The following is a 26324-nucleotide window of genomic DNA, read 5'->3' as shown; positions in this document are numbered from 1 at the left end:
TTTCCACACGTTCTTCCATTATCCGTTTAAAGAAAGACAAGGCAGCACTTAAAACAACAGTTGCAAGTTTGTAAATACAAAATGATTGGTGGACCTGGTGACAGTCAGGATCTCCACTTTCACTCAAAGATATTTGGGCTCACTTGTCTAATATGGTAATGCTCTGACCAAGCCAAAATAGATTCATCACCAAATTCAGACAACCTAAATAAACCAACTTTAACAATTCATAAGGTCTTACAGGAATTCTGTCCTCACCAGACATCCAAAGAGACATAAACAATCAAACAAATCAGCAGAAAGACAGCCAGGTATCCTCTGTATTGTTATATTAAACCAACTCAGTCAATGCCAAACCTACAACCACTTGTGTGAAGATATGAAAGAAATATCTTGGAGACCTTGTTGTTGGGTCCAACATAAGAATCAGAGCAACCATGTCAGGGAGTGCTAAACTACCAGATGCTATTATAAAGAACTCTACCTGTAGCAAGAGGCAGATCATGTAACATTTTTTGGTTTTCAAAGTCTTCAAAGACAACATGCAAATCTTGTAAAAGCCTCTTTACAAGTGTTGAAATTTTCTCATCACTAGAAATATGACTTGGCAGATGGATGTGAAAGATAATGAAGCTTTCAGAAGAATCTGGAGTACAAGTGCACCAATCATTAAAGCAACAATGGTGTAGATTAATTACACCATTAAAAGTTCAAAGTAAATTTATTATCAAAGTATATACATCTATGTCATCATATAAAGTGGCAGATGGAGTTCAACCCAGATAAGTATGAGGTGATTCATTTTGGTAGGTCAAAGATGATGGCAGAATATAGTATTAATGTTAAGACTCTTAACAGCATGGAGGATCAGAGGGATCTTGGGGTCCGAGTCCATAGGATGCTCAAAGCTGCTGCGCCGGTTGACTGTGTGGTTAAGAAGGCGTACGGTGTATTGGCCTTCATCAACTGTGAGACTGAGTTCAAGAGCTGAAAGGTAATGTTACAGCTATATAGGACCCTGGTCAGACCCCACTTGGAGTACTGTGCTCAGTTCTGGTCGCCTCACTACAGGAAGGATGTGGAAATTATAGAAAGGGTACAGAGGGGATTTACAAGGATGTTGCCTGGATTGGGGAGCATGCCTTATGAGAATAGGTTAAGTGAACTCAGCCTTTTCTCCTTGAAGCAAATAGATTGAGGCTTTTTCCCAGGGCCGAAATGGCTAACACGAGAGGGCATAGTTTTAAGGTGCTTCGAAGTAGGTACAGAGATGTCAGGGGTAAGCTTTTTTAAGCAGAGAATGGGCTGTCAGTGACGGTGATGAAGGCGGATACAATAGGGTCTTTTAAGAGACTCTCGGCTAGGTACATGGAGCTTAGAAAAATAGAGGGCTATGGGTAACCCTAGGTAATTTCTAAAGTAAGTACATGTTCAGCACAGCATTGTGGGCCGAAGGGCCTGTATTGTGCTGTAGGTTTTCTATGTTTCTAACCCTGAGATTCATTTTCTTGTGGGCATACTCAATAAGCGCATAATAGAATATTATAATGTAGCTAAATAAATCAAAAGGAGAGGTTTAGTTAAACTTATGCTTTTTATTTATCGAAATGCGCCCCATTATAACCAAGAGAACTGGAGACAACCAAGATAAAAAAAAAACATTTTTAATAATCCTTGATTTAATGAAGTAGTAACAAGGTGGAATCTTGTTATGTTGACTTCTGTTTGTGCATCAAATTAAACTTGGGTTAGAGTTTGGCACCAACTTTAGGAGAACAAAATGGATTGAAAGATGGCCGCAACTCCTATCATGTGAAGAAACTACAAGGCTCCATTGCAATGCAGATCTTGATAGAAGAACACTTGTGGCCTTTTTTACTAGCTATGTGTTGTACATTTTTGGATTGCAAAGAGGGAAAAAATTTCCCACGAAAAATGCATTTGTAATGATTTACACCACCCAATTACTACCTGCGTTATAGTGTTTCTACTATCTGTTGCCTCCCTAGCAAGGTCTCAAATATGCACGTTAACTGTCTAATAAACAACTTAGATGGTAGAATGGATATCTCCAAAATGACACATTCTGTGATGGGCTTCTGTACAAAACAGTCAGCCAGCTTGTTGCACAAAGTTACGCTCTTCCTGGATATCAGGTAATATTCAACTCATTTTGGGTAACTAAGAGGTAGTTAAATTTTCAAGGAATGGAATTCTTCCTGCAGTCTAGACTATAAATGCATGTTGGTAGGGTAGTTCTACAAGAAAGCTGTCGGTACTCTATCCTGCCAGCATGTTTTTTTGGTGTTGCATATTTGCTTTAGTACTGTACTAATAAGTACAAATTAATTTAACATGGCCTCAAAAGCTTTATGATTGTCTGATAACTTAAGCTGTAGGCCTCGTTAGGAAAAGGGGAAGTACAACGAGATCTAGGTGTCCTTGTTCATCAGTCACTGAAAGTAAGCGTGCAGGTACAGCAGGCAGTGAAGAGGTCCTTCTGCAGTTGTACAGGGCCCTGGTGAGACCACACCTGGAATACTGTGTACAGTTTTGGTCTCCAAATTTGAGGAAGGACATTCTAGCTATTGAGAGAGTGCAGCGTAGGTTCACGAAGTTAATTCCCCGGATGGCGGGACTGTCATATGTTGAAAGATTGGAGCGACTGGGGTTTAATACGCTGGAATTTAGAAGGATGAGAGGGGATCTGATTGAAACATATAAGATTATTAAGGGATTGGACACGCTAGAGGCAGGAAACATGTTCCCGATGATTCTGGACTCCTCCAACAGAGGCCACAGTTTAAGAATAAGGGGTAGACAATTTGGAACGGAGTTGAGAAAAAACTTTTTCCACACAGAGGGTTGTGGTTCTGTGGAATGCTCTGCCTCAGAAGGCAGTGGAGGCCAATTCTCTAGATTCTTTCAAAAAAGAGTTAGATAGAGCTCTTAAAGATAGCAGAGTGAAGGGATATGGGGAGAAGGCAGGAAAAGGGTACTGATTGTAGATGATCAGCCATGATCACAGTGAATTGTGGTGCTGGCTCAAAGAGCTGAATGGCCTCCTCTTGCACCTATTGTTTATTGTCTACTGGTCCATCCACATATTTAGTCAGGCTCACTTCGTTGCTCTTGCATTCAACAAGATACGTAGATCAGGCTTACAAACATTATAAAATTGTACAGTAAATGTTGACAATATTGGCTGGTAGTGGACAGGACACTGCTTGTCAAATCTGTTCTGATCAGTTCCTGAAAGGCATGGAATTGTTGTGGAGAGGATGTTTCCTCTAGTGGCAGAGCTAGGACAAGAGGGCACAGCCTCTTAGAACTGAGATAGAACGACACCCCTTTAGAACTGAGATGATTTTCTTCAGCCAGACAGTGGTAAATCTGTGGAATTCATTGCCACAAATGGAGGTGGAGGCCAAGTAATTGGGTATATTTAAAGCGGAAGTTGGTAAGTTCTTGATTGGTAAGGGGTTGAGAGGGATAATAAATCTGCCATGATGGAATGGCAGAGCAGACTTAATGGACTGAATGGCCTTATTTTGCTCTTATGTCTTATGGTCGGAGTCTAACTCCCAAGCTATCATGGCTATGGTGCAGATGATACAATCACCCACACATTTGTGTATAGCACATTTGCCAAGGTCTGGAAAACTATGCTGGAGCCAAACTATGCTTGACAGCAATTTGTCTCAAACTGCTGTGTAACAGAGCACCCCTGATATCTACAGTGTTCCCAGGGATGAACATCAAGATAAACATCAACTGCTGCTGTAAGATCATTAGATGTTAAAGACAGAGTTTGGTCTACCCTTCTACCTGAAACCTGATGTTATTCTGGTGCACCAAGAGGTCAGTAAGTGAATACTGCCAGTTGGCATATTTCACCCTCAAAGAGTCAGAGGCACATTTAAGCTTAGCACAGCCAACGTAAAAACTATGAGGGGAGGGATCACAGTCCAAGTTCCAACCATCACTGGACATTGAACAATTGGACAACTCTGAACTAATTCTACAACCAACTTTCAAAGAATGTACAATTCATGTTCTCAGTACTATTTTATAGTTGCACAATTTATCTTTTGCTCATTGGTTGCCTATGTACAGTTCTTCAGAAATTGTGCTTATCTATTTTCATGTAAATGTTTGCAAGAAGATGAATCTCAAGGTAATATATAGCAACAAATTTACTTTGAGCTCGAAGGGCTGGGCTCTGTAGAGTGAACACTTCCTGGATGAATTATTCTAAGTGGAAACTAGCTGTATTGGTGCATTGTGAATATGAAAGAATGTATTGAATTGATGGCAGAATGAATGGAATGATTTGATGACATATAGTTTTAAGAAGTTTTTTTTAAAAATGTTGACATCTTTCAATCAACCTCCCCAGAATTAACGGATTGTTTTTTTTCCTATAGAAGATAGAAAGTGAACTGTGTGTTTCGCTGGCTTGGCTTCTGGGCAGACATCTCGCTCCGAAACGGTAGGTACCACATCTGCGCCCGATCTGGGACAGAATCAGTGGCAGACAGAAAACCAGAAAATGTTAGTTAAAAGAATAACAAATCGGCTATACCAAAGGGTCTAAACGTGACAGCTGATGAAGGGGACGGGCCCCCGCCGAAGCTTCGGTCTGAGATTGGACGAGTTGCCGTCCACAGGAAATAGTGTCAGGACTTCTGTTAGTGACCAAAATACAGGAGATGGCGGGGCGTACCTTTATTTTCTCACCGATGCACACGGTCGCCATGCCGGTAGCCGCTCTGTCTCCGCCGCTGCCCCCGAAGGGCGCGGACTCACTGCTCCGCCGCTCGCTCCCTCGCTCCAGTTGCCCGCCCAACGCCGCGGCGGACTCGCTCCATTTTTGAAAAATCCGCCGTTTACCCAGTCGACAACGAGGCTGCGCTGGCGTCACCTCCTCGCGGAGGCAGAAAGGAAGAAAAAAATAACAACGATTAAAGTAAATGTAGTCTTGAAATATATTTTAAATCACATTCCTATATGTAAAATATATATTTTTTTAACTTTGTAAAGGTAATTGTTTTAGTAACGGTGTCACGTGACGTATGCGCCGCGTGCCGCGCATGAGCACATCTTCCCCTTTCGTTTGACGCCTCTGTCAAGGTTTGACCGTCAACCCGGAAATCCGGGTTGCATCGCTGCCGTCGGTCTGGCGGACACTGCTGCAAGAGCAAAGTAAGATTGACTGGAATTTATTGGCGTTTAGTGTTTAAGAGAGTTGGAAGAGTTGCAGCGAAAGTAGAAGATTGGTCTCTTCTTTTTGCCGATTGGAAGTTACGTTGTTGGGAAAGTAATTGGAAACTATGTGGCAACGAGAAGTACTGGCAGAAGTGCAGTGATTGTTTACAACCCATATCCCCAACAGTTTTATTTGAGGGAAAAGTAATTTATCCTATGGAAGACGGTATGTTAGACACGAGATGCTGGAATCCGGAGCAACATACAAAAAGCTAGAGGAACTCAGTAGGTCAGGCAGCATCCATGGAGGGAAATAGACAGTTGTTACTTAGGGATTAGGACTGACAGATAGAGGGGATACAGTATATGTTTATGTGGCCTTTTTTGTAATGTACGAATCACAATAAATGTAGCCTTTCCCCGCTCTCCATCCTCATTGGAGTACGTATGATTTTTAAAAATGCTTTAAGGGTAACATATTACAATAACAAATAAATCCAACATAGTTATCTGTAGCCAAACCTCAGATTTCTTAAATGGGGAAACGATACGAGTAGAATAGAGAAAGTTAAAGCTGATGTCAGTGAGGACCATGGGGAAATCTTTACTATTCCTCGTATCCCTTGCATAATAAAGTGTCTTTTTTGGAGGCTGGTGGTCACAATCCAGAATTTAGTATTGGATACAATAAAGTTCATCTTGCAACTTTCCCAAGCTTAATCACCAGTGGAAGTCAATAGAGTTGCAGAGAACTCCACACTTGATCGGATAAGATGCATTTACGATAACTTCCAACAATGTTAACGTCTTCCAGGATTGGTATCTGATCGCTAATTGATATCCCATTCGCTATGACAAAGGTGTACTATTTCTGGTCTGAACTCCATCTTGGCGCTACTCAGTAGACATTACCTCCCAAAACCACAACTCCCTAGATTTAGCAGGACAAGTGTTAGCAGGAAAACTTCCAGTATCTCTGCCAAGTCATCCACACTTCTGGCATGGTCGCAGATCATCATCCTTTTATTACCATTAGGTCAGATTACTAGCCAGATCATTTTATACGAAGACATTGTGGAGTAACATTGTGGACATGCATTGCAGTAACTCATCAAAGCAGACTTCTAGGAAATGGGCTTATATTCTAAGTATGTTTTTTTTTAATTTAAAGAATGAATATAAGAGACTTTAAACATGTGGGAGTTGTATAAAATCATTCCCTGCTGGCGATATAATTTGGGGACTTCCAACCTTGCATTTGCAGCAGTTATTTCTGCAGCTTTTTGGGCTATTTTCATTTGAAAGTGGCTTTCAGCTATTTATTCATTAACCCATAGTCCAATTGTTTTTGAGCTATTTTGCCTAGACTGGACCATTATTCTTGTTTGATGTTTAACATTTTTGCTGTCTTTTTCTTGAAGTGTTTGTTGGGAATAGATGGTGATTTCCATTTTAATAATTTTCTGACATTAAGAATACTTATATTTGTCTTTTTACAGTCCTGTACTGTTTAAGACATGTGAATCTTCAGCCTTTTCTCTGCTTAATAAAGATATTATAATTTTAAAGCTTCTCGGTGAATTATTTTTCTTGAGTTTGACTGATTTGCTTATTTGTAATCAAACCACAAACAGGAGAAAATCTGAAGATGCTAGAAATCCAAGCAACACACACAAAATGCTGGAGGAACTTGACAGGCCAGGGACTTCCCTTCCTCCACCAGCGAAGGAGATGTCCTCCTTTTTCAAAGAAAGGGGCTTCCCTTCCTCCACCATCAACGCTGCCCTCAACCACATCTCTTCTATTTCATGCACGTCTGACTCATACCCCTTTTTCCCACCTCCCTACCACAGAAAGGGTTCCTCTTGTTCTCATCTACCACCCCACCAGCCTCTGTATCCAACATGTAACTCTGTAACTTCTGCCATCTCCAGCAGGATCCCACCACTAAACACATCTCTTCTCCCCCCCGCCCCCTGCCACTTTCTGCTTTTGACAGGGATCGCTCTCTACGCAACTCCCTTGTCCATTCATCCCTGCCCTCTGATCTCCCTGCTGGCACTTATCCTTGCAAGCAGAACAAGTGCTACACCTGTCCCTACACCTCCTCCCTCACTACCGCCTTGGCTAATTAGCATCTAACAATTTAAAGGCATCCAGATGCCTCGAGGCAAGGTCCATCAATATGAATTGATCTATCCTGCCCCACAGAACAGCAAAAAGCTGACATCTGACCAATCTACACCCTTTATTTAGCAGGTAGTGAATGCTATCAAATATTTGAATGGCACAGATGTACAGAAATATTTAAAAATTCTAAGAATCAATTGGATAGTGATGCAGTGAAAAGCTTTCGTTTGTATGCCGTCCAGAGAGATCAGTCCATAGATAAGTACACCGAGGTAGTACAAAATAAAAACACTAAATATAATCCACAATATATTATTACAGTTCCAGTGCAGGTAGGCAAATAAAATGCAAGGGCCATGTGAAATAGATTGAGAGAATCCCAGTTTCACTTTATTGTTCAACAGTGGGATAGGATCTGATCCTGAGACTGGTGGTATGTGTTCTCAAGGTTTTGTACCTCCTGCCCGATGGGGGGAGCGGGGTAGAACTATAACCAGGTGGGAGGGATCTTAGATTGTGTTGGCTGCTTTCCTGAGGCAGCCAGACTTTGAGACAGTCAATAGAAGGGAAGACAGTTTTGGTGATAGACTGTGAACTGAATCAAACGTCAGAGTATCTATGTACTGTAGATCTCAACTTCATACAATAAAGTCGGTATGTGTACATTATAAAATGCAAATCCAGAGCAACATATACAAAATGCTGGAGGAACTCAGCAGGTCAGGCAGCGTCCATGGAAGTTAACAAACAGTTAATATTTCGGGCCGAGACCCTTCTTCAGGACAGGAAAGAAAGGAGAAAGACGCCAGAATAGAAAGGTGGGGGGAGGGGAAAGGAAGAAGGATAGTTAGAAGGTAATAGGTGAAGCTAGGTGGGTGGGAAAGGTAGAGGGTTAGAGATGAAGGGATCTGATATATAGACCATAGGAGGAAGGCAAGGAAATAGGCACCGGTGGAGACGTTAGGCAGGTGGGAAGAGGTAAGAGGCCTTACTGGAATAGAAGAAGGGGGTGGGGGTGCAATTTTTTTTACCAGAAGGAGAAATCAATATTCATATCTTCAGGTTGGAGGCTACCTAGAAGGAATATAAACTTGCTCCTCCACCTTGACAGTGGCCTCAACATGGCATGAGGAGGCCATGGACCAACATGTTGGAATGGGAATGGGAACCAAAATGTTGGGCCACCTGCAATTTCTGCTTTCGGCAGATGGAGCGGAGGTGCTTGACGAAGTGGTCACCTAATTTACGACAGGTCTCACCAATGTCGAGGAGGCCGCATCAGGAGCACCAGATACAAAAGAGGACCCCACCAGATTTGCAGGTGAAGTGTTGCCTCACCTGGAAGGACTATTTCGGGGCCCTGAATGGAGGTGAGGGGAGAGGTGAATGGGCAGGTGTAGCACTTTGACTGAATGCAGGGATAAGTGTCAGGAGGAAGATTAGTGCCGGGGGAGGGGGGGTTGCGGGTGAATGGACAAGGGAATCATGGAAGAGCGATCCCTGTGGTAAGGGGGGAGTAGGAAAGAGGTAGAGATGTGTTTGGAGGTAGGATCCTTTGGAGATATCAGAACTTCTGGAAAATGATGTGTTGGATGTGGTGGCATATTGGATTGTAGGTAAGGACAAGAGGAACTCTATCACTGTTCAGGTGGCGGGAAGATGGGGTGAGCGTAGATGCATGGGAAATGGAGGAAATGCGGGTGAGGGCAGCATCAAAAGTAGTGGGAAGGAAACCCCATTCTTTAACGAAACACGACATCTTTGATGCCCTGGAAAGGAAAGCCTCATCCTGGGACAGATGCGGCGAAGATGAAGGAACTGAGAAAAGGGAATAGAATTTTTACAGGAGACAGGGTAGGAAGAGGTATAGTCAAGATAGCAATAGAAGTAGGTAGGTTTATAAAAGATTCCAAAATATGATTTTTATTTTGTGCTTCACATGAAAGGAAGCTTAATACTCATGATTGAGCTCAGCAGGAATTTTCCCTGTTTGGTTGTTGCCATGGTTTCATGCAACTTATCAAGGAGAGATTGAAAATGACATTTTAAAGTGAAGACAACATTGTGCTTTACATTTCATAACTATTTGATCAACATTCAATGGAGGAAATACCAGGGGAGTTCTCAGAGTAATAAATTCTACAAAACTGAACCAGTGAGTAATTTTAGTTTAAAATTCTGGTGCCTGATTGCTCTTGTAGTAAGTAATCACTAAAAGTATGAATATTGTAATATTGTTTGCCATTTCTAGAGGTATAGAATATAAGAGCAGGGATGTGATGTTGAGGCTCTATAAGGCACTCGTGAGACCACACTTGGTGTATTGTGTGCAGTTTTGGGCTCCTTATTTTAGAAAGGATATACTGACATTGGAGAGGGTTCAGAGAACATTCACGAGAATGATTCCAGGAATGAAAGGGTTACTGTATGAGGAATGTCTGGCAGCTCTTGGGCTGTATTCCCTGGAGTTCAGGAGAATGAGGGGTATCTCATAGAAACATTCTGAATGTTAAAAGGCTTGAACAGATTAGATATGGCAAAGTTATTTCCCATGGTAGGCGAGTCTAGGACAAGAGGATTGAAGGACGTTCATTTAAAACAGAGATTCGGAGAAATTACTTTAATCAGAGGGTGGTAAATCTGTGGAATTTATTGCCACGGGAGGCTGTGGATGCCAAGTCATTGGGTACATTTAAGGCAGAGATCGATAGGTTCTTGATTAGCCAGGGCATCAAAGGTATGGGGAGAAGGCGGGGAGTGGGGATGACTGGAAGAATTGGATCAGCCCATGACTGAATGATGGAGCAGTCTTGACAGGCCGGATGGCCTACTTCTGCTCCTATGTTGAACGTAGAATATAGAAATCTACGGCAATTTACAGGCCCTTCAGCCCATAATGTTGTGGCAACTATGCAAGAAACTGCCTGGAATTTCCCTACTGCATATAACTTATGGTCTTATAATACACATTGGTGTTATATAGCAGTGAAACATTGAAGTAATGTTTGGAAAAATATTACAAAGACTTGTGAATGTTACTGGTTTTGCAAGGATGATGATAGAGCTTAAAAATTGACATTTTCATTAGAGAAACACAGGCTGAAGGGTGACCTGACTGAGATATTTAAAACTATGACTGTGCTTGCTTAAAATTAAATAAATATTTCCACTTAAGGTACAGTATAGACCTAACAAGGAACTATTAAAAAGTAGATTGTTCCTAATAAATACAAGAGGAAAATTTAAGAAACACTGTTTTACTTAGAGTTTGGTTGTCATGTAAAACTCACTACCATAAGAGAAAATTGAGGTGACCAGCACAGAATAATTTTATGGAATAGAGTTCCACTGATATGATTTCGAGGAGGGGCAGCAGGGGCTCAGTGGGTTATAATGCCTCCAATATCCATGGATATCATTTAAAATTATATTAAAGGGAAGAAAAAACTATAATACAAAATCTACTAAAGAAAATTTCAAGGTTCAAAGTAAATTTTATTATTAAAGTACATATACAGTATGTCACCATATACAACTCTGAGATTCATTTTCTTGTGGGCATACTCGGCCAATCTATAGAATAGTAACTACAACAGGATCAATGAAAGATCAATCAGAGCACAGAACAGAACAAACAGTGCAAATACAAATATAAATAAATAGCCATAAGTAATGAGATCATGAGATAATGAGATAAAGAATCCTTAAAATGAGATCATTGGTTGTAGGTGGGGCAAGTGAGTGCAGTTATCCCCTTTTACTCGAGAGCCTGATGGTTGAGGGGTAGGAACTATTCTTGAACCTGGTGGTGCAAGTCCTGAGGCTCTTGTACCGTCTACCTAATGGAACAGTGAGGAGAGAGCACGACCTGGGTGGTGGGAATATACTAGTTATTGTTTCTGAATTGCTCATTATTTTAAAACACTGCAGACCTTGAGGTGTATTGCACTGAGAAGTAGTATTTAAAGGTAAAGGTAAAAATTCAGAAAACATACACAAAGGACCAGGAGTTTGTTTTTTTGTCTCAAAGCTGTGTTCTTTTTAAAAAGATAGCTATTCACACTTCCTTTTTGAATAGCAACTTATTTAATTCCCTAAGAAGCTATACACATTTCTTCTCTGTCCATTCTCAGTAAGCAGTTCTTCTCATTAACCTGATGTGGCATTCCTCCAAGTTCACATTGATGTTTTTATCCTTTCTCCAAAAGTAGTAAAATCTGGAAAGGAGACCTGGTAAAGAGCTCTTTGAAATTGCACTTTGGGCCAGTGGGAGACATATGATCATTAGTAGTGGTGGTGACAGACAATATACACTGTTACATATAGGAATGCTAGAAAGTTTGTGAACCCTGTAGAATTTTCTCTATTTTTGCATAAATATGACCTAAATGTGATCAGACCTTCATGTAAGCTCTAAAACGAGGTAAAGAGAACCCAATCAAATAAATAACAGAAAAAACATTATATTTTCATTTATTTATTGAGAAAAATGATCAAATATTACATTTGTTGGAAAAAGTATGTGAACCTTGGAGGTAATGCTTTCTACAAAGGCTTTTTGGAGTTAAGTGTTCCAGTCAATGAGATGAAATTAGAGGTGTGGGTTGTAGAGGTGCCCTGCCCTGTAAAAAAGACAAAGTCAGGTTACTGACAGAGCCTGCTCTTCTCAAAGAAGATCTGTTTATGTGCACCATGCCTCGATCAAAACAACTTTCAGAGGACCTTAGAAGAATTGTAGAGATGCATGAAGCTGGAAAAGGCTACAAAAGCATTTCTAAAGACCTGAGTGTTCATCAGTCCACAGAAAGAAATTGTCTACAAATGGAGGAAACTCAGTACTAGGAGTGGGTGTCCCACAAAGATCACACCAATAGCACAATGTGCAATGCTAAAGGAGATGAAAAAGAATCCAAAGTAACAGCAAAAAAAAAACCCTGCAGAACTCTCTAGAACTTGCTAAGGTCTCTGTTCATGTTTCCACTACAAGAAAAACACTGAACAAGAATGGTGTTCATGGAAGACCACCACGGAGGAAACCACTACTCTCCAAAAAAAAAAATTGCTACACCTCTCAAGTTGATTAATACTTAACTTTTGTTTTCTATCACAAGTATGATTTGTTAAGTCCATATGTTTAAGCAGAATCCTCAAGAATAAAAAGATCAGAATCTAATTAGTATAACAGCATTTATACCAACAAGGCTTCTCAGAGTGCTGTAATATTATTTTTTTAATGCAATTCAGAAGCTAATTGGTGCAGTGAGCTAACTAGTCAACTGACAAAGGCTAAAACTAGAAAGAAGAACCTGCCTGTTGTTTTGGATCTATCTAATTTGGAATAGGACTTTATTGCATATTTTTTGGCTCTATATGTGATAGTACTACATGAATTACTTCTTATGCTCACATATTTATACGCTGATGCTGTTTGAACTGAATATTATTTATCCAGCCATAAACCCTATTCTGTCAGCATTGATTTTGAGATGCAAATCAAAAAAATGTAGACCAAATAGATTAACACTTAGATGGACATACAGGTGTAAATATAATTAAAAATTGATCAAGGTTATGGAGAATAAAGATGGATATAGCTAATCCAGTAGTCAATCGTTCTGGCCATTTTAACTGTATAACATGGATTTTTTCTTAACATTTTCATTTTTCTGTGCAGGATAAATTCTACAACTCTATAAACAGAAGAAAAAGCCTGTCAAACAATCTAAAAATGCTTCTTTCCACCTTCTAGTCATTGCCATAGAGATCCCTCATTGAGAATTTATCCTTTGCATTTACCCACTGCAGAAAATGGGAGCTTTAAGCTCATGGGACAAGATAGTCTGATTGCCTTCTGGTCATCACCCTGAAGTTTATCCAAAGTAGATCTCTCTTTGTGAATAGTGCCAAGGAAAGATCAGATCTTTTGCCTGAGTGGAGAAGTTTTGATGGAGTAGGAGAAGCTAGCAGATCAGTGAGGGAAGAGTGAGGAAAAACAATTTAGTTTAGTTGTAGTGTACCCTTTAATTTGTATCATTTTCTTTTCATTAAAATTAATTTCTGATCTTGTTATTGTTTTATACTTCTGTAGGATGTATGTAAAATCAGTTCCCCTTCAAATGGAAGAAACATGTATATACAGTAACTAATATTTAGGCAACACACATCAAAGTTGCTGGTGAACACAGCAGGCTAAGCAGCATCTGTAGGAAGAGGTGCAGTCGACATTTCAGGCCAAGACCCTTCGTCAGGACTAACTGAAGGAAGAGTGAGTAAGGGATTTGAAAGTTGGAGGGGGAGGGGGAGGGGGAGATCCAAAATGATAGGAGAAGACAGGAGGGAGAGGGATAGAGCCAAGAGCTGGACAGGTGATAGGCAAAAGGGGATACGAGAGGATCATGGGACAGGAGGTCCGGGAAGAAAGACAAGGGGGGGACCAAGAGGATGGGCAAGAGGTATATTCAGAGGGACAGAGGGAGAAAAAGGAGAGTGAGAGAAAGAATGTGCATAAAAATAAGTAACAGATGGGGTACAAGGGGGAGGTGGGGCCTCCTGTCCCATGATCCTCTCATATCCCCTTTTGCCTATCACCTGTCCAGCTCTTGGCTCTATCCCTCCCCCTCCTGTCTTCTATCATTTTGGATCTCCCCCTCCAACTTTCAAATCCCTTACTCACTCTTCCTTCAGTTAGTCCTGACAAAGGGCCTCAGCCTGAAACGTCGACTGCACCTCTTCCTACAGATGCTGCTTGGCCTGCTGCGTTCACCAGCAACTTTGATGTGCGTTGCTTGAATTTCCAGCATCTGCAGAATTCCTGTTGTTTGCATTTAAAAATAATATTTAGGGATTTGTTAGCCAGTGCTGTTATTTTATAAGAATAATACATACACATTTCATTTATCTTTAACTAAAATTGAGATCACCCTTTGTCAGGACACTGGAACAGCAATCCAACTGCAGACTCAGTACTATGCACACAGTGATATTAATTGAGTAACAAAGCCCAAGGTGTAAACAAAGTCAGTGTCAAAGTTCAGGCAGAGATCAAAACATCCAGAGAAATCCAAAAACCAGAATTGGGAGACAGCTAGAGTCAATATTCAGATGGACAGAGTACAGATACAACTGCTGTAAAGACACAAGAAAATTCACTGGCATAATCTGGCCACAAATATGTGAAAACACAGGACTGAAATACACTGAGCAATAAACAGAGAGGCAGATGATAGGTGGAGCACAATGAGACACAGGTGGCAGCAATACAGGTAATAATGAGAAACAGATGAGCGACAGAGTATTCAGTAATACAGGGGCCGGAGTAGAGCAGGATCATATGGCAATACAAAACCACAGACTGACAGCTGGGGGAAAAAACACAAAAAGACAGAGTTCAACTGGAGATACTGACACTTTCACACTGTTATTCTCATTATTTTTGCAAAATTACAACCTTTATCATAAAAATTTTACTTTAAAATATTACACTTGATAGAAAAAGTTAAAACAAAACTGAGAGCTTTTGATTGCCTCTGTGTTAGAGAAATTTCAGATGCATGTAAATTCGGGACAGCAGTTAATCAATTATAGAGCCAAAAAAAAACTTAGCAGCCTAGTTCTATTCATTAGTTAGCACCTTATCAATACAAAATTTAAGTGAGCCAGTCAGCTATGCAAAATAAAATAATATTTTAATATAACTTTTAATTATAAGAATGAAGATTATAATTTAATTTTGATCTTGTTACCATCCTTACTTCAATAAGATTGTTTATTTAATGTGCAGAAGTTCAAATAAGAATTGTGATATCTCTCATAAAAACATATGTAATTAAAAAGAAGCAAAATAAGCCATAATATAAAGTGGCAAATTTATTGATAACAAAGAGAGAACAATATGATTTAAATTTAATTACTCTGATCAGTATAATAATAGATAATCATTTTAGTATTGTCATTCAAGATAATACTGAATTCTCAAAACATATGATGTTTTCACTGAATAAATATTAATCATTATATTCTGTGTCCAGTAATCAAGAAATACTCATATATGAACTCTCCAAGTTTTAACCTTACGGTCAAATAATTGGTCTTGATTCTATGCCTCTTCATCTACATTATAGGTAATGTTGTTGCCTATAAATTGTAGTTAATAATGTATTCCATTTCTGTATACAGGATGGTAACACTTGCTAATACTTGATGGCATGACAGCCATCATCTGGTAATTCACTCTAACATCTGGTAATTCCCACCCCCCCCCACCTCTTCATCTATTCTTCACTCTGGCTGCCCTCTTACCTCTTCTTTTCTCACCTCCCTACCACCTCCCTCTGGTGCCCCTCCTCTTTCCCTTTCTTCCATGGTCTTCTCTTCTATCAGATTTCTTCTTTTCCAGCCCTTTACCTTTTCCTCCTATCACCTTTCAGCTTCTTATTTCATTCCCTCCCCCACCCACCTGGCTTCACCTTCAAACTTGTACTCCTTCTCCCATCCCACCTTCTTATTCTGTCTTTTTCAGTCCTGATAAAGGGTCTTGGCCTGAAACCTTGACTGTTTATTTATTTCCATTGATGCTGTCTGACCTGCTGAGTTCCTCCAGCATTTTGTATGTGTTACTCTAGATTTCAGCATTCCAGCATCTGCAGAATCGTCTGTGTTTATGACTTGCTAAATATGGCATTCATATTTATATGTAAAGACCACTGCTTTTACCTGCAGCAACAAGTACTGCCATGCCAGAGAGGGGCTCCAGATGATGTTCCAAATGGAGTTAACTATTCAGATGCAAGCCACCATGCTGAAGAATAGAAAGCTGACACACGCGTAAAGAACATGTGGAAAGTGATACTTTACCTTCAAATCCAATTCTAAAATAAATTCACAAATTACACCTAAATGTTGAAAATTATAAAGAGATAATTATGTCTTTCAGTACATTAGCCTGTGCCTTGTTCCTTCAGGATTGAACTAGCCCTGATTAATAAGAAAAAATGTCCTACCAGTGTTTTTAACCCAATCATGAATATAATAGTAGAAATTGGTGTGCCTTCCTTTGTTTAAAGTGTACTGAATGTTCTATCACATGTACAACCAGCATAAAGATGCTAACGCTGGGTCTGAAAAAAAATCATCCTTTGATCTTGAAATAAAATTTTTTGAACAATCCGATGACCCACTGAAGTTGGCATCCATATGACGGTCAAGAGTAACTTTGGGTTATACAAATGTATATCCTCTCATTACTTTTTTCACTTTCTTTGATAAGGTGAATAATATATTCAGCTACTACTTTCTCATAATCATTGATTGTAATTTGAAAACATGCCATGGTCTTTGCCTGGGTGGGGGATGGTGTTGCCTGGGTGTATGGGTCAGTAGATTCATCACAGCTTCATAAGGCATGGAAATGGGCCTGTTGGCCCAACTCATCCATGCCAATCACTGGGTATCCTTTCATATTAACTCTCTTGCCCACCACTTGATCCGTAGCTGTCTATGCCATAGTGTTCATCTAGGTAAGACTTAAATGCTGTCATCTACCTGACTTCAACCTCTCTCTCAGGTAGTGCACTTCAGATGGTGGTGGTGTCATCACAGTTTTTTAAGTATTCAATATGCTGAACCATAAATTACCATCAGGTATTGATTGACCTAAAATAAGTAAAACAGTTTAAAATAATATCTGCAGATTAAGACAGTGAAGAAATTGTTATTATAGATATGTTTTCACATAAATATTTTTCAAATCCTTATCAATATTTAGTATTTTAAGGCAATATCCCAATTGTATTGTTCTTTTCATTAATTTATAGTGTTGCAGGATGAAAGAAAGATCAAGTTCCAGATTTTAAGGTCCTATCAGCTTAAGGCTTGGCAGCAATGATTAGAATAGTAGACATGTAATAAAGCTGAAATGTGAAAATAGAAAATCTGGAGGTTACATAGATAGGAAGGACTAAGGCTAAAGACAAATTTGAAAACAAGGACATGAACCAGTTTAGGGTGATGGGTGAACAGATTTTCTGAGAGATGTTTGCTGTCTTGATGCAGATTAGGATAGATGAATTCCTAGGGCTTGACAAGGTGTTCCCTTGGATCTTGTGGGAGGCAGATGCAGAACTTGCAAGGGTCCTAGCAGGGATATTTAAAACATACAGAGTTTTTAAAGAAAGTTACCTGGAAAGTTGATGAAGGCAGGCAGTGGATGTTGTCTACATGTGTTGATCTGCCTCTCTACCGGAGGTCTTTAGGTTCAGACCCAGGGAATAACTGTCAAGCACAGTTTACTTAAAAGTGCATACTGCTTAGTAGCAAGCTTGCCTGCTCAGTTGGCAACACAGAGTCTTTGCTCATCAAGCTTGAGAAAATCTGCGGCCAAGTGAGCCCAGAATACTGTTTGGAGCTGTTGATATGCATTGTTATCACATATAGATAAGGGTAGACTGAGAAGCTTCTCATGGAACAAACACTTCTTTGTTCATACATTATTCTCACAGAACAACTTGTCAAGCTGCCAATAAATCAGTTAGATTATAGCCCTTTTAATTCTGCATATAATTCCTCATTCCCTCCTTTTGTCATTCCATGACAACTAGGATGACCAATGTCGGGGTTATACATTTTAATTCTCATATTCATGTAAGGAGAGTGGATAGTAAACCTTGGGATAGGCCGAAGGGCTATCTGCATCATCGTAGTCTCCATCCTCATCATTTGCACCTTGGTCTCTCTCTGAGGTCCCCTTCCTTCTAGGGGTCTCTTTGTATAAATATCCCTGTGGGTGTAGGGCAAAAGCACCAGCTGACAAGAGGCCATAAACATCAGAAAAATGCAATAAGCATGAGTATTCTTGCAATGATGATGGCATAATCCTGCGAAGAAGTCACTGAAGGGTCACAATCCTCCTTTTGAGCTAAAGTCATGTAGGCCGGCCCCGATTTTCTGGATCTTATTTACCTCCTTTTGAATGTGAATGGAGGCAGAGGTAATGTTCTCTGATTCATCTGGGATGTAGATGCAGCACTTCTGTCCTATACCAGGACATGCAGCTCCTTTTTCAGCCAGAACAAAATTGAGGGTCATTCGGTTCTGTAAAACAGTCTGTTGTAGCACCATCATTTCAGCGGTGATGGTCCTCACCTGATACTGGACGCCATCCATTGCCTGAGCTGTACTATTGGCCGTTTCCTCCAAAACTGCGGCCAGATTGATGATTTCCCTTGAATTGCAATCCGCCCCATAGAAGGGGAGAGCTATCAGCCAGAAGCACTCCATTTGTGAGATTCCTTGCTTTTGCCATAGGAGGGAGGGGTGCTGGTCCAGGGTTTTCAGCATTCGCATGTGGGGAACAAGGTAAGTCAGGAAGCAGCATCCCATCCAATTTCTGCTCTCTTGTTGGGTGTCCCATCAGCTAGCTGTCTCTCCTGGGAGCCACAAACGCGCAAACCTGTTGAGTTCCATTCAGGGGGTGCAGTGGTTCGGCCTTTGTATAAATGGCACAGGTGCTATTGCCTAGAAAGTAAGTCTCCTTACCTTTGAAGTTACAGTAGCAGATAGTATTTAAGATAGTAAATTAAGTGTTATGGGGAAAAGGCAGGTAGATGGAGCTGAGTTTATGGACAGATCAGCCATGATCTTATTGAATGGCGGGGCAGGCTCGATGGGCCGGATAGTCTACTCCTGCTCCTATTTCTTATGTTCTTATGTTATGTTCTTACTTGCTGGTGGGTCAGATCTGACAATGGTGGAGATCCATGATGTCTGACCTCCCCATTGGATAGCTTTTTCCCGGGGGATGAGTGTACCAACCATCAAAGCAGTGGCACCCACAGTCTCCAATCGCATCACTGGTGCAATTTTGGGCCTCACTAGTCTGAGTGTCATTAGAAAAGGCCCAGACTGACCGTCGTTCACTGCTGTTTAGCGGAATGGCTATTAGAGGAACCCCTGTCTTCCCATGGGGAGGAATCGCTGCACACACCCAGCAGGCAGATAAGTTAGTTTTCCCAGTTTAACTAGCAAAGCGACAGGAGGGTGTTTGGCTTTGTTAATACAATACAAGCACTTAAGATTACAAGTACAGACAGTAATAGCTTAGTCATGAATGTACACGTTTGACGTGTCCTAGATATGTCCATTTCAGAAGACCTTGTAGTTTGACTGATGTCGGAGTGGTCAGTAACACTTGGTAGGGTCCTTTCCAGTGAGGCTCAAACTTCTTTCTAAGATGGTTCTTTACCAGAACAAAGTCTCCTGGGCAAACTCAATGTTCATTTTCCAGTTCCTCTCCTTCCTGGTGGGCCGCCTTCACCCACGAATACAAGACCTGGAGAGATTTGGTTAGTGCTAGGATATACTCTATAATTTCATTCGACATTTGATTCAGGTCCATCTCAGGTAATTTTGGGGTCAGGAAGGCAGCCTTCCAGGGGGTTCTTAACGGTCTGCCATATACTACTTCGACCACCGATAGACCATATTTGGCCTGATAATGAGTTCTCATCTGGAACAAGACTATCTGTAGCACTTTGAGCCAATTTTGACCGGTTTCTTGTCCTAATTTAGCCAATTTGTTTTTCAGCATCCCATTAGCCCTTTCAATCAGCCTGGAGGCCTGTGGTCTGTGAGAGCAATGGAATGTCTGTCTAATCCCCAGAGCCTGGCATAGTTGGATGTTAATCTCACCCACAAAATGAGGGCCATAGTTAGATACAACTTGCTCCGGTACCCCGAACCTGGGAATGATTTCTTTCAACAAAATACGCACCACAGTATCGGCTTTGTTATCTGTGGTGGGATATACTTCAATCCATTTACTAAAAACATCAAGAACTACAAGACAATACTTATAACAGTGTATGCACGGTAACTCGATAAAATCGAGTTGTAGTTGACAGAAAGGGTATCTTGGCAATGGGCTATATCCCTTTGGGCATGGGGTGTCTTTTCCTGGATTATGTTCTTGGCATATCCAGTGACGTATCTAAGGTATGGCAGGTATGGCACGTGCCCTGGGCACCACTTGAAGGGGGACGCCACTGAGCAGTTTCTATTAAAGTCAGGCGAGCCATCCTTGGATAGTGAAAAAAGAATTTTCTTCAGATGTATGATCTGTCTTTGATTATCATGGGTGAGAAGCACTAGGATGGCCTTATTTCAGAGTATTGTGTAAGGAGACCATGAAACTTTTCTTCACGAAGAAGAAGGGAAGTGGAGCTGAAGGACGGAAGAGACGAAAGTTGGAGGCGGAGGAAGCCAGGAAGACGAGTAAGTTCTTCATACCCTTCTTTGAAAAGCAGTTCGGCACGTTCCATGGAGTCGCCTGCACCTGCTACAAGTTTGTTTGAATCCGAAGGTGGATCAATTACAAATGAGTCACAAGCCGAGGAGGAAGTCAAGTCAGATAAATCTGAGTATGACGAGATTACGAGTGAGGCTGCCACAGAGAACGTGGCCATGACAGGAGGGGAAGACGATGATGGTGGTGGTGATGTTGAGTTTATTGACGAGATTTTACCTGACAAGATTGAACCTGACGACACTGAACCTAGTGAACCGGATGGTGTCAAAGAGCCTCGAACTTTCATACCAGAAGTGATTGAACAGCATGACATTAGACTTCTGAAGTTCGACAAGGATACTGGAAAAGCAATTCTGCCTGACGTGTTGAGAACAGAAATGATAAAGCTGGGTTCGAAGTATTTCCAGAACAGTGAGAGGCCTTTCCTACCAACAAATAACCGCTCAATGAGCAAAACTTGGTTCAAGAGGAAATTGGGAAACGGTTGTGCTGAGGAAGTGACTCGCTCATGGCTGGTCTATTCCCCTTCTAAAAAGTCTGCATTTTGTATCTGCTGTCTTCTGTATTCCCATTCAGACCATCAATCCTCATTGGAGCAGGAAAGTGGATTCAACCAGTGGAAAGCACCAGAAAGAATTAGTGTTCATGAAAATCCCAAGAATCATTGAGAATGCTTCACACAGTAGAAAGAAATGGAAGAAAATTTAGCTGGAAACAGAGGAGTTATTGACGCGGTATTTCAGTCATGGATTGAGAAGGAAAAGCAGAAGTGGCTGTCATGGTCCGGTCCGTGAAATCCGCATTCCGGTTCACGGTCTGGTCTGTGGACTCAGGATTTCGGGTCTTCCAGCTGTCCCTTGTTTTGGTTGAGTTAATCATAGGCACCTGATTCCCATCTTGGGGCTTGGAATATAAGTAGCCTTGAGGTTGAGTGTGGGCTGCTGGTTTGTCTTGTCAAGATTTCCTGGGAGCAACCTGCTGGTGGAAAGCTAGAGCAGTCACTTGCCATCTTTAGGCTGTGTTGGAGAACCATTGCTTCATGGAGCTGTAGTTGGAGCTGTCTTTGCGGTATGGAATTGGCTGTTTCCTGGGCCAGCTGAATGGCTGCCAGCCACTCTGAGCTAGGTATGGATCCGGCTATTTCTGTAGCCAGCTGAGGTTGCTGGCTGAACTGCGACTCAGAGCAACCCTGATGTAGAGATGGAACTGTCTGTCATTCTTTGGTGTTTGTCTCTTCTTGTCCTTGCATCCATGGGGTAAGTCAGGCTGTTCTGCCATTGCCCTGCAGGGGGATCTGTCTTGTCCTCACCTCCGTGGGGTAAGTCAGGCCGTACTGCTGTTGCCCTGTGGGGGGGGGGGCATCTGTCTTGTCTTGTCCTCGCCTCCGTGGGGTAAGTCAGGCTGTTCTGCCATTGCCCTGCGGGGGAATCTGTCTTGTCTTTGCCTCTATTGGGTAAGTCCGGCCATTCTGCTGTTACCCGACAGATGGTCCTGTCCCACCTTGGTGTGGAAATAAAGTTGAGTCCCGGCTTGTCCAAGTATAAGTCCCGGCTGTATGTCTATGTACTGTCCAGTCTCGTGTTGGTGTCGTGTTAAAGATGAGTCCTGGCTTTTCAAAGGATAAGTCCCAGCTCTATGTTGATGTACAGTTCCAAGTCTGTCTCCGAGCTCCAGCCTCTGAGTTACCAGCCTGCAGCCTCAAGAGCCAAGACCCAAGACCCCAGCCTGCAACCTCAAGAGCCAAGACCCAAGACCCCAGACACTTCCTGTCCTGTGGTCATGTCATGTCCTTGCCTGGTTCTGGGGCCCGAGCCCAAGGCAAGACCCAGGTTCTGGGTCCGTATCCAGTCTCTGGCTCAGAGCCCAAGCCCGGGCTCCTAGTGCATAGTTCTCTGTCAGGGTTCCCTGTCTTGTCCAAGTGTAGCCCAAGACTGCGTTCTTGTCCCTGCTCCTTGTCTGTATCCTGTCACGTCCCTACTCTAGTCAAGTCCTGTTCTTTGTACTTCAGTGTTTGTGTCTTGCAATTGGGTCCATCATCAACGCTCCCACTGTGACAGTGGCATGATATCTTGACGAGAATCCTTCACTGCATAAAATTCCTTGAGACTCAGAATCTGGCTTTGCGAGGACACGGAGTCACTTCAGCTAGATGACTCCAATGTGGGAAATTTCCTTGGCTTAGGAAACTATTGGCCATCTTTGACCCTGTCATAAAAGAACACCTAACTCATTTGGAAAGTCATCCTGGATCCACGTCTTATCTTTCACCGAGTGTCCAGAACGAATTCATCCACATGATGGCATCCACTGTTCGCCAGAGTTTACTGAGAAGCATTCGTAAAGCCAAGTAATATGGTCTCATGTTCGACTCGACCCCTGATCAGGCACACAGTGAACAGATGTCAGAAGTAGTGAGGTATGTGGAAGTTGATTTTGAGAGGAAAACAGTCCGTGTTAGGAACAACACCTTATATTCCGTCTGGGTAGCCTCCAACCTGATGGCGTGAACATCGACTTCTCTAACTTCCGCTAAAGTCCCACCTCCCCCTCGTACCCCATCTGTTACTTATTTTTATACACACTTTCTTTCTCTCACTCTCCTTTTTCTCCCTCTGTCCCTCTGACTATACCCCTTGCCCATCCTCTGGGTTCCCCGCCCCCCCCCCGTCTTTCTTCCCGGACCTCCTGTCCCATGATCCTCTCGTATCCCTTTTGCCAATCACCTGTCCAGCTCTTGGCTCCATCCCTCCCCCTCCTGTCTTCTCCTATCATTTTGGATCTCCCCCTCCCCCTCCCACTTTCAAATCTCTTACGCACTCTTCCTTCAGTTAGTCCTGACGAAGGGTCTCGGCCTGAAACGTCGACTGCACCTCTTCCTAGAGATGCTGCCTGGCCTGCTGCGTTCACCAGCAACTTTGATGTGTGTTGCTTGAATTTCCAGCATCTGCAGAATTCCTGTTGTTTGCGTGTTAGTCCTTCCTTGGTTTTATCCAGATAGCCGGAAGGATGCTGAGAGCTTGGTTGAAGACATCTTGAAACAGCGAGAGAAGGACGAAATTGAGCTACAAGATTGTTGGTCACAGTGCTATGACAACGCTGCTGTGATGGCTGGACACAGAAGTGGTCTTCATCAAAGAATAAATGAGAAAAATAACCTAGCGGTGTTTGTGAATTGCGACAAACACTCACTCAGCTTGGTGGGTGTACATGCAGCCAAGCAGGATACAATGATGGTCACGTTTTTTGGAACCATCGAAGCTTTCTACGTGTCTTTCTCTCGTTCAACACAGCGCTGTGAAAAAACTCAAACGCCGTGCCTGTGGTTGTTAAGTCGGAGTCCGAAACCAGGTGGAGTGCAAGGACAGAAGCAGTGAAGCCCGTCAACAAGTACCTTGAGGAGATACTTCAAGTTCTCCAGGACATGATAGACAATGAAAATGAGACCAGTGAAACAAGAAGTGACGCAAGGCAGCTGTACAACCGCGTGTTGAGTTACCATTTTCTGATTTTGCTAGGATTTTGGAATAAAGTACTCATTCGCATTGACCGTATTCAAAAGAGGCTGCAGGTTCGTAGCAGGAACTTCCACGATGCTGCCCTGGATTTGAAAGCCCTCCGAGATAATTTTTATGATGAAAGAGAAGTGTTGGTCAGTGAGTCACTCGAAGGAGGAGTCGGTCTCTGTCAAGAATGGAATATTGAAGTTGAAAGACGTCAGAGACGAAAGAAACGAATGGCTGATGAGAACTCGAGAGACGCTGGGTTAACAGCTAAGGAGGAGCAGAGCGGGTCATGAAGGGAACACTCGACCGTCTTCACAGAGAAATGGACGAAAGGTTCGCTCGTTTGCACGACACGGACGCCAAGTTTGGGTTCCTCCTCGATGTCGAGGGACTGTGTTATGGCACCGACAGTAACGACCTAAAGAAGAAGTGTGAAAATTTGGGCGAATTGTACAGCTCTGATGTTGATGGACAGCAGCTATATGAAGAAATATTGGATTGCAGAATGTTGCTATCAATGCGGGTCAACATGAAAATATCAAGACCTGAAGAGCTTCTTGAATTTATTGTTCAGTATGGAGGTGAGAGTGTCTTCCCCAATCTTCGCATTGCTATTCAGATAATGCTAATCATCGCAGTTTCTATCGCCAGCTGTGAGAGATCATTCAGCAAATTAAAACTAATACTTTCGTATTTGAGAGCCTCCATGGGTCAAGCAGACTCTGTGATCTTGCTCTGCTGAGTGTAGAAAGAGAAGAAACGGAAAAAACTGACTTTGATCACATCATAGAGCAATTTGCATCAGCGAAAGCAAGGAAGGTGCAGTTATAATTTTCATGTAGTGCCATAACTTATTAATTAAAAGATTAACGAGCTTGACTTGTATTTTTGAGCTGATATTATGGTAAAGTTATCTAAAAGATGGGTGTCAGATGTTTGGACAGGGGCGCAATTTCAGTGCTTGCCAAAGGCGCTATTATCCGTGGATACGCCCCTGGGCATATCAGACATTGTCTAGCAACATTGCCTGCTACTTGCTCCAGGTCTGGGTTCCACCATGATTCCAAACATTGCTTTACCATTCCCTCCTTGCCAAGGTGAGTGCAGGTATTGGTCTGTACAAAATCTACAATATAGCCCAGTATAGTTTCAGGTCCGCAGACCTGACAGGTAGGAGTAAGCCAGGGTCCTCGGTCGGTGAGTAAAAACATCCTGTCCCTTTGTAAAACATGCACTTCCTCAATTCCAGGCATACTGGCTGATTCGGAAGCGGGGGATTCGGTTTTTCCCCGGCATTTCGTCATTTGGGGAACAGTCAGTGCTCTGGTAAGGGCAGCTTGGTTCATAGCTGAGTTAGCTCTGTTGTTTCCACGGTCAGTCCCAGTCGCACCTTTAGTGTAATAATGGCCAGTTGTGAAGGAAGACAGATGGTTGTCGATGTAAATTTATTAGTGATGGGCATACCAGAGGAGGTGACATAACCCCTAGCTTTCCAAAGTTGTCCGAAGTCATGAGCGACTCCAAAGGCATATCTAGAGTCTGTAAAAATATTGGCCGGTTTCCCAGTGGCTAGTATACATGTTCTAGTGAGTGCCGAGTTCAGCTTGCTACGCCGAGTGAGGAGAAGGAAAGGAAGCGGACTCCACGGTTTCTATGTCGGAAACAACAGCATAGCCTGCACAGCGCTGGCCTTGGTTGTCTATAATGGAGAATGGAGCACCATCTACATAGAAGACTAAATCCGGATTAGCGAGGGGGACGTCAGTCATGGCAGGTCGGACTTCCGTCAATTGGTGATTTATTATTGCGCAATCATGGGGCGGTGAATCTAGACACTCGGGTGGGCATTCCTTTAAAAAAAAGTGGCTGGGTTCACACACAGCGGGGAAAATGGAGAAGGGGGTTCCTACGAGAAGGACATCATATCGAGTGTGGCGGGAATTGACAAGACCCAGGAATTTACGCATTTGAGTTGACGTAGTGTATTAACGATGGGGTTTGATTAGCACAGGTCAAGGGCTGAATCTGGTACCTTCTGGTCTATTAAGATCTGTACTACATTGCTGCCACACTTGATAACGAAACCTTTTAAAAACAAATCTTTCTTTCTGACAAGCTAACACACTAATTTTTTTAACAAGTATAATGTAGTGTCCTTATATTGTTCAGAATCGGACAAAATC

General features: G+C 42.1%; 1 protein-coding gene across 1 annotated transcript in view; it reads right to left on the bottom strand.

The window, feature by feature from the left end:
* plk4 (polo-like kinase 4 (Drosophila)) overlaps nt 1-4870 on the bottom strand; it is a 40903-nt gene extending 36033 nt beyond the window's left edge. Inside the window, exon 1 of the mRNA XM_063046559.1 lies at nt 4727-4870. Coding sequence (XP_062902629.1) covers nt 4727-4759 — 33 coding nt within the window. The 5' untranslated portion in view covers nt 4760-4870. The remainder of the gene's footprint in view (nt 1-4726) is intronic.
* Nucleotides 4871-26324: the final 21454 nt, after the last annotated feature.

This window comes from Mobula hypostoma, chromosome 4, assembly GCF_963921235.1.
Source record: "Mobula hypostoma chromosome 4, sMobHyp1.1, whole genome shotgun sequence".
Lineage (NCBI taxonomy): Eukaryota > Metazoa > Chordata > Chondrichthyes > Myliobatiformes > Myliobatidae > Mobula > Mobula hypostoma.
This window is presented reverse-complemented; position numbering and strand designations above follow the sequence as displayed.